Source organism: Monodon monoceros, unplaced genomic scaffold, assembly GCF_005190385.1.
Source record: "Monodon monoceros isolate NGI ecotype Baffin Bay Population unplaced genomic scaffold, NGI_Narwhal_1 Super_Scaffold_6, whole genome shotgun sequence".
In the NCBI taxonomy this organism is placed as follows: domain Eukaryota; kingdom Metazoa; phylum Chordata; class Mammalia; order Artiodactyla; family Monodontidae; genus Monodon; species Monodon monoceros.
The window spans coordinates 90,291,810-90,300,846 of NW_021703783.1; the positions used below are offsets into that span (position 1 = coordinate 90,291,810).

At 56.2% G+C, this 9,037-nt stretch overlaps 1 protein-coding gene across 3 annotated transcripts in view; it reads right to left on the reverse strand.

Annotated features, from left to right (window-relative positions):
- CARD10 (caspase recruitment domain family member 10) overlaps positions 1 to 9,037 on the reverse strand; it is a 28,226-nt gene that overhangs the window by 16,379 nt on the left and 2,810 nt on the right. For 2 of the 3 annotated variants that reach the window (XM_029206253.1, XM_029206251.1), the window contains exons 1-6: positions 8,924 to 9,005; positions 8,500 to 8,751; positions 7,508 to 7,645; positions 5,698 to 6,023; positions 1,835 to 2,026; positions 714 to 869 (exon numbers count right to left, since the gene is read on the reverse strand). In XM_029206253.1, the coding sequence (XP_029062086.1) occupies positions 714 to 869; positions 1,835 to 2,026; positions 5,698 to 6,023; positions 7,508 to 7,645; positions 8,500 to 8,734 (1,047 nt within the window). In that variant the 5' untranslated portion in view covers positions 8,735 to 8,751; positions 8,924 to 9,005. Of the gene's footprint in view, positions 1 to 713; positions 870 to 1,834; positions 2,027 to 5,697; positions 6,024 to 7,507; positions 7,646 to 8,499; positions 8,752 to 8,923; positions 9,006 to 9,037 lie in introns of those variants that run through there. The other variant, XM_029206252.1, reaches the window with a different exon arrangement.

Genomic DNA, 9,037 nt, shown 5'->3' on the forward strand with positions numbered 1-9,037 from the left:
GGGTGGGACACGCCCAGGCCGGACCCCAGGGCTGGGGACAGGGGCAGCTAACCAGCTGGTGTCCAGCAGGTCCAGGGAGAGAGGCCTGAGCCCCAATAATGAGTGCCCACCTCCCCAGCTGGGTGGCCTGGGCCACTGACTGACATCACCTCACTGGGCCTCAGCTGCCTGATCTGTAAAATGGGGATAACAACCCCGTCCCAGCCAACCTGGGCCTCCCCATTTCAAGTGCAATCTGCCCCCTTACCCCGCTCTACTTGTTCCACAGCACTCATCGCCCTCTGTGACATGAGGTAACGGACTGCGGATTACGTGTATGGAGTCCTGTTTGTCTCCCCTGCTAGAATCTGCCCTCCCCAGGAGCAGGGACCTTTGTTCCGTTCACCGATCGATCTCAATACATATTTGAGGGCAAATGAATGCACAGTTCTTGGCACAGGACTTGGCGTACAGCGGATGCTGGGGGAAGGCTGGCTGAAGTAAACTGGTGATGCCCTCCCCAGGCGGTTAGCAAGAAGGCAGGTGGGAGGGTGGGAGGGAGGGAAACGCCAGAGGGAAGAGATATGGGGATATATGTATATGTATAACTGATTCACTTTGTTATAAAGCAGAAACTAACACACCATTGTAAAGCAATTATAAAGATGTTAAAAAAGAAGAAGGCAGGTGGGGGCAAGGCAGGTGCGAGGGGAGGGGGGAGATGTGGACATTACCTTGTCCCGCAGCTCCTCGGCCCACTGCAGCTCCCCCTGCACGGTGTGCAGCTTCTGACACAGCTCCTGCCTGCTGTCCTGCGCCTCCCGCCAGTCATGCTCCAGGATGTCTAGGAGGATGCGCTCTGAGCCTGGGGCCCCTGGCCGGCTTGCCTCCTGTGGGGTCAGAGTTCAGGGCTGCCTCAGCCCCTGGCTCAGGGCCCACCCTGAGTGTGGGGTAAGGGGGACAAACAGCCCTCAGCCCTCAGCCCCACCCTACTAGCTCTGCCACCTTGGCCAAGGGCCTTGACCTCTCTGGACCTCGGCTTCCCCCTCTGTAGAGTGTGTGTGGCGCCAACAGCCCTGCCCACCCTCCAGGGAGCATCTGGGGGTACAAATGAGGTAAGTGGATGTGGGCGTGCTCAGACAAGTTGGACCAGGACCTTATTCTTCAACAAGAACCAGGCCTGTTCTCTCTTGCTCTGGGCCCTACCTGCCACCCAGGACAGCAGACGGGTAATATTTCCAAGGCCTATTCCCCCCACCCCGACAATGGGTCTTCACAGGGTCTGAGCCTGGCCCAGGGAGGTAGACCGAAGGCTTAAGATCCAGCCCACAGACCCACACCCCAGCCGGCACGCCCAACCCTGTGAAATACACCAGAGCCCCGGCTCCCTCCCCCACTTCCCACAGGAGCAGTGGCCAGGTGGTAGGCCCACACTGCCCCCAACCTGCCACAGGACCCTGAGCAAGCTCCAGGGCCACCCAGGGGTCTCAAGCTTTCCAGGGTCAGACTCCTCTACAAAGCCAAGGAAAGCTGAGGCCCTCTCCCCGGAAAAATGCTCACACACAAAATCAGGTACCCAGTTTCAGGGAGTTTAGAGGCTTCCTGCCCCACCTGACCACCCCCCCCCCCACCCCCCGCAGACCCCAGACTCAACACCCAGCGCAAGCTGAGCACTGAAGGCCCTCCACTCAGAGCTTAAGACAAGGGGCCAGCCAGGACTCCATCCAGATCTCAGATCCCCGGATCTAGAATCCTCATTCTCCAGGCCTCAGGGGGACGAGTGAGCAGCAGGAGGGTCTGGCCTCCCCCCGCCCCCCGGCACTGCCCCCACTCGCCCCCACCCCCGACCCCGTACCTGCTGCAGGCCCTCCTGCAGCTCCTGCAGCGATGCCACCAGCCGCTGGTTCTCTGCGCGCAGCTCGGAAACCAGGTCCGCGCTGTCAGGCTCTTTCTCCTTCTCCTCGGCCGCAGGGAGCGGCCCCCTGGCCCTGTGCAGCAGTGTGCACTCTTCTTCCAGCCGGCTCACCTTGAGCTTCAGCTGGTCCACCTGGGGCCCAGGACAGGGGTCAGCTCGGGGAGGGAGTACCAGCCAGCCCAGAGAGGAGGGGTCCTGTCCCACACTCCTGGGTGCCTCCCCGATTCCCAGAGAGGCCCAAGCAGGTGTCCTCCCCAGACGTGTCTAGGAAGAAGGGACAGGCTGGACAAATACAATAAGGAAGGAAGGGAGGCAGCAAGGCCAAGCCACCCTCCCAGGGGAATCTGCCTCAAGGACTTGTGGGTGGAGGGGCCGTATATAACACGCTCTTCTGTCCCACACTTCTGACACTGTGCACAGGACCAGCATAACGGAGGGGAAGGAGGGCTGCACCAAGAATAGGAGGACCCAGGGGCTGGGCCCAGCTCGGCCTCTAACTCAGTGTGGCCTTGGGCAAGTCACAGCCCCTCTCTGTGCCTCAATCTCCTCATCTCCTTGTGGGGGGAAGAAGGAGGAGGAGGATTCTGAGGGTTTCACCCAGCCCAGGGGCCAGGATGTCCCCCTCTCACCCAGCCTCCCCACTCAACATACACTCATGGAACACATGTGAGTCTCACCCTCCCTTAAAGATATTCCTACCAGAGCCTCCACTTGGGAAGATTATGAGATTGGTTCACTCCAACATGAATTCCAAGTCCGGGATCCATATTTCAATTGTACCATTTTACCCTCTGTCATCCTGAGCAAGTCACTTACCTCCTCTGAGCCTCAGTTTTCCCATCAGGAAAATGGGCCCATTCAATCCCCCTGCTCCACCACCTGCCTCCCAAAGTCATTGCAGGAATCAAACAAGACAGCAGGTGGACGGAGGCCTTTAAACTATGGAGCTGCTGAGGGTGTGACAGCGGCTATCTTTACAGCTTTAAATAAAATCCTAGGACCCCAACTGTCACCGGTTCAGTGTGGGCAGCAGAAACTGGCCAAGGGTGCTGGGTGGGCGGCTGGGTGGTGGCCGCCTGGCAGACAGCAGATATGCACGGCCAGTTTGCTGGATTATGAATGCACTCAGCCAGAGTGAATTTCCAAATTCATGCGGGGTCTGGTGTGCAGCAGGTCCAGGTGGCTAGACCTGTGATGGCTAGACAGTGACAAGAGGAGAAGCAGGTGGCAGGCCACAAAATGAAGTCACTGTTGGAAAAAGGGCACAATGACCTCTGGGGCTATACTCAGGCATGCTGACATCTGGTGCCCTAGGAGTGCCCTGACCTCGCTTGGAAAGGACTTGCAGCCGCACACCCCCAGAGCCTGACATGGCGCCCCCCTCCTCCCCCCGCCCACGACACACACACACACACGCAAGGGTCTGGAGGCTGGGTCAGGCCGTTCCACGAATTACCACCCCCACTCCTCCTCCGCAGAGGACTCAGAAAGAAATTCATGACTCTCACATTCCTTTCCCCTCACAAAACACGCTTTGTGAACTGCCAGAGAAAGACAGCTAGTTACAAGGGCAAACGTGGTCACACCCTCTCCAGCAAACCGCAGCCACACACCATGGCCTCCCACCCAACCCACGGCCAGCAGGCTCCCCCGATGAGCTCAGGGGACGGGGCACCTGGGACTCTCCGCTGAACGCCAAGAAATACGGATGCATTTAATCCTGGTGTACAAACTCACTTAGCACAAAATTATAGCGTTCGTTCCTTTAAGTTTATGTTGCTTAGGAATAACAGCTCATTACATTTGCACCTTATAAAACACAGTGTTAAATCACAGCCACTACACACCTGTCCACAGGGGGAGGGAACCCAAGCTGCCGAGAAAAGGCTTTCCATCGGCAAAGCCTTTGTTAATTTGTCGCCAAAAAGCTCCAGTAAGTTAAGGCAAATGTAGGGTAGCTACATTTAAAGAAAAGCTTATCTATTAATTGAATTTCATCCCTTACCCTCCATCGCTAAACTGGGAAAAAGCAGCTATTATCTGCCTACTGGCAGATCTCCATACCCCTAGGGCCATACTGTGTGCACCTACAGCTGAACCGCAGACACACAGAGAACCTCCGACACCTCTTCTACATCCCCCTACCCAACCCCAGGAGACTCCAGGCAGCTGCACACACACACAGGGCATCCCCCACCCCAGTCACAAAGGTGAGACCAACCGTGCAGGCCACAGCCCCTCCCAACACCCAGGGGGGCCGGTGGCCATCGTGCTGTCCTCTCTGAGCAGGCTCTCCCCACCGGCCCCCACCCCAGCCCACCCCACCCCACTCCCAGCAGTGCCCAGAGCAAAGTCAGAAATGCTCAATCTTCGAACCTTGGGAAAGCACTCCAACCAACCTCTCTGTGCCTCAGTTTCCTCATCCATAAATGGGGATAATAACAGAGTTCCCTCCCAACCCCCATTCCAATGGAGGTGCTGGGAAATTAAAGGAGTTGATGGACGGCAAGCCCAGAGGGCCATGCCTGCTGCACAGGAGGTGCTGTCTTGCTGTGACGTCATCTGCATCCATGACCTTGCGCTTCAAGGATGAGGAAGCTGAGGCTAAAGTAGGCCTGGCAGCCTGGGCCCGTCAACCTGTGGCCTCAACACCCCCAATCAGGACTCCCTTCCCCAGACATCAAACCCCCAGCACGCACGGCCGCAGGCTCCAGCGCACCAGTGCACCGCACTGACAGCCTCACACGTGCCACCCATCATCCACGGGCACCTGCCACCCCCTGGGGAGCTCCAGCCACAGCTGAGGCTCATGGGGTCAGGGGGCTTCAAATCCCACAGTCAGAATCCCCCCTGTGGAACCTCTCTGGGTATGACTGGGGAGAGCCTACTGTGTGCCGCGGGCACTGTCAAATCCTTGGGACAGCTCTCTGCAGCAAGGAACCAAGAAAGACAGGCTCAGTTTCTCAGCCTGTAAGAGGCATGGCCTCACTCGTTGATGGAAAAGAATCAGGTGAGATTTCACCTGGACAGGAGCAAACAGAACAGCATCATGGGGCGGAGGCCAGCGCCGGAGCCAGGTGGACCTGGTTCAAACCCAGGCTGTGCCATTTCCCAATCTGCAGCCTTGAGCAAATCCCTTTACAATCCTAAACCCGTATCTATTTCAAAATGAGAACCTGGTGCATGGTGCCTTAGTGAGATCACATGACAGGATGCACGTAACCTGTGTGGCATCGAGTAGCACTTAATAATGATATCAATAACAACGGCTAACGATAATCCAGGTTTTGAGCACTAACTCTGTACCAGGCACTGTACACGTCTTAAATCCTGTGACTTAAGCTCAAGGAATCCTCGTAACCCAAGGTTGCTCTGGCTCAGCACTTGCTGACATTTTGGGCTGGACAATTCTTGGTTGTGGAGGGCCGTCCTGTGCAATTAGGATGTTTAGCAGCATCCTGGGCCTCTACCTACTAGATGTCAACAGCACACTCCTGGTTGTGGCAACCAAAAATGTTTCCAGACATGGCCAAATGTTTTTGTTTTTTTTTGCGGGAGGAGGGAGGCAAAATCGCTCCCAGTTGAAACCACAGTCATAATTCAATGAAATAAATGCTCCCGTAATAAGTCAACACTCCCATGTTACAGATGAGAAAACTGAGGCACAGGGCAGGGAAGGGACTTGCCCACAGTCCAATATGCAACAGATGGTGGCTTTGGGACACCGGCTGTCTACGATATGACCGTCATTTTTTGCAAAGCTGCCCCTTTCCCACAGCACCCCCCATCTCCCCAGGGCCTACCGCCAGCTGCAAGTCCCGGCTGCGCAGCACGGCCGAGTTCTTCTCCTCACTGAGCTGTGCTAGACGCATGGCAATCATGTAGTTCTCATCCTTAAGCCGCAGCAGCTCCAGGCTCCCCGCCTCCCAGTCCTCCCGCAGCCGCTGGCAGCGCTCCTGAGCCTGCTGTTGCTCCCGAAGCCGCTGCTCCAGCCCTGCCCGCTCTTCCTCCAGCACCCGGCCCCGGGCCTGCAGCTGCTGCTCCCGCTGCAGCTGGCTCTTGCGAGCCTCCCTCAGCCGCCGCACCTCTGTCATCAGGAATTGGGTCAGGCCCTCGGGCCCTTCCTCATCTGCCAGGGGCAGGGGAGAGAAAAGACATAAAATAAAATCCAAGGGGATTTTATAAAATTGAAAAGTCAATACATAAAATCCAAGGGGATGACAGACTGCACAGAAAAACCCAAACCGGAAGAACACTAGAAGGAAAACTGGAACCAATTTTTACAATTTGGGGACAGGGAAAGCCTTCCTAAACAAGGCACAAAATCAAAGAGCTCTAAGAGATTTCTAAACGATGACAGATATAAGAAACAAAGTTAAAAGACAAGTAACAGAGTGGGAGAAAATATAACAAATATAACAAATGACTCAGAGCCACAACATATAAAAAGCTCCTACAAATCAATAAGCAAACAACCAAATAAAAATGTGGACAAAAACTATCAATAGGCAAATCCCAAAACAAAAATGGCTGGTAAACATAGGAAAATACGTTCCAACTCACTAGCAATAATAATAACAATAATAGTAGTACCACTAACAATTGACTTTATTCTTTGGCCTACATACATATATTAATTTATTTAATCTTCACAACAACACTTAAGATAGGTACTGTTTATTGTACGCATTTTAAAGCCAGAAAAACCGAGGCACAGAAATGTCAAGCCATTTGCCCAGGGTTGACTAACTAGTAAGCTGTGAACATCTCTCAACAAAGTACAAACTTAAAACAACAACATTATTCTTCACATATCTGACTGCATAAAATGTTTTTAAATGATCCCCAGGATGAATGAGGGTACAGCAAAATGGGCACTCATACACTGCTGGAGGGATGTATGCTGATTTAACTTTTAAAATACACATTCTCTAAGAAATTTGACTTCTCAGAACCTCTCCTCCTGAGACACACATTTGCACAAAGATGCACCTAGAAGGATGTTCCCAGCATTGTTTGTAATGGTGCAAACTGGAAACAACCTAGATGTCCATCAACAGGGGATGGGTTAAATGACTGGCACGTCACTAATAAACACTGCGCAGTCATTTAAAACAAGTGTAACAGATGTGGAAGAAACACAAACATCAGTTGTTCTGAAAAAAAGTGAAACACAGAGCAAGACATGTAAGATGATTCCCTGTGTGTGTGTCTGTGTGTATAACTGCAAAGAGAAAGGAAACTCGCCACACTGATACCGGCAGAGCAGAGCTGAAGAAAGAAGTAAAGATCTTTCCTATTTACTTTCAAGTCTCCTGGAGTGTTTGAATTTTTTACAGAAGAAACTGTAAACTGGCACATGCCTGACACATCTTTGGGGGAAACAGCTGCATTAAGTGTGTGGGCTCTGAACTTAGACTATAACTGCATTAGAATCGCAGTCCCACACTCAGCCTGCTGGGGGGACCTTGGGCAAACCGGTACCGTTCTCTCTGTGCCTCAGTTTCCCTATCTGTTCAACAGCGACAATGGGAGTGCCTCCCTGACAGGGACGGGGTAAGGAACCTCTGCACTGGTGTCCGAGGCGCTGGCACCCACTGCGGACCCACTCACCGAGGATCATGGAGCAGCGCTGGGCAGGTTCTTGGCCCGTGAGCAGCGTGAAGTGCTCGGGGTAGTAGAACTCCAGGGCTTCCAGGAAGGCCTCGTAGCCCCTCTTCCCGCGGCAACGCAAGATGTCCATCAGGCGCCCTGGGAAGTGGGGCGGGGGCGGTGCCCAAGGGTCAAGGTGAGGGCTTCTCCCCGTGCCTAGTTGCTTTCTCCCCCTTTCCCCACACCCCGCCATACTCCAGGGCCCACGTTCCCCAGATTTCTGAACCGGTGACACACACAGGGGCCTGATTCAACACATCAGCGGGGAGAGCCCGTCTGCCACGGCCAGGAAAGCCAGGACCCACCCCCTCTATGGCACCCCAAGACGCTGCCTGCGGCCCCCACAGATATAGGGCCAGCAAACGCAGCCTGCCTTTTCAATGGCACAGGGAAGCCCCCTCCATCCCCAAACGCAAAGAAAAATATTTCTCTCGTTGACCAACGCCTGAAATTCCACCATTAGACCCTCATCCCTTTGCCAGCTCTGTTCAAAGGCACAACTTATGGGAGAAGGCACCCTCAGAAAGCTGAGATGGGTCTTGAGCACTTGAGGAAAACGCTCCCAGGAGTGTGTAGCACACAGAAGTGGGGGGCGGGGGGGGAGCAGAGAGAACAGAAGAGATCAAAGGACACAGGAAAGCTGCCAAATCCACCAGCTGTGATCGGGAGGTCCCAAGCCCAGCCCGCACCGGCAACTACAGCCAACCCCTTGCTCTAAGGGGGGCCCAGGAAATGGGAGAAAAATCCAGACGCGGTCTAGGCACCGCGGACACGCTGGGTCACGCTGTGGTTCAGGAGGAGGGAGGATGGTGGGCACACCAACCATCCCACTCTACCGATGTGGAGACCGAAGCCCCGGGGATCGGAGCCCTTGGCCCGACGGTCCCGAAGAAGGCCCCAGGGAAGGCCGGCACCGCCTGCTCAGGCCCGACCCCGCGCCCCACACGGCTCACCGGTGCGGTTGACGCGGCACGGGAAGCGGTAGGTGCTCAGCACCTCCTCCTCGTCCTGCTCGTCGATGACCCGGCATTGGCGCAGATACGGTGTGAGCTTGGCCGGGTTGAGGGCGCGCGTCAGCCGGTGCCGGACGCCCTCGATCCGCTCCCACAGCGCGTCCTCCTCCGCCTCGGACCCGGAGCCGGCCCCAGCCTCCTCCTCGGCCTCCCCTGCCTCGGCCCCGCCCGGCATGACCGCGTCTTCGGGGTCTGCGGGCCAGAGGCGAGCGGGGGTCAGCGCGGGCGCCGGGGGCGGGGTGCGCCGGCCGATCCCAGCACTGGGCGTCGCCCGCTGGACCAGCCGCCCGTCGCCGCCGGAACCCCCTCCTCCCGCGCCCGGTCCGCCCGGCGGGTGCCCGGCCCCCGCGTCCCCGGGACTCACCCCGCACGCCGGAGCCGTCTCGGACTCCCGGGTCAGCGCTCTGGCGGCGGCTCCGCCGGCGCAGGGGGGCGGGGTCCGCGGCGCCCCTGGCCCCGCCCCCGGCCCCGGCCCCGC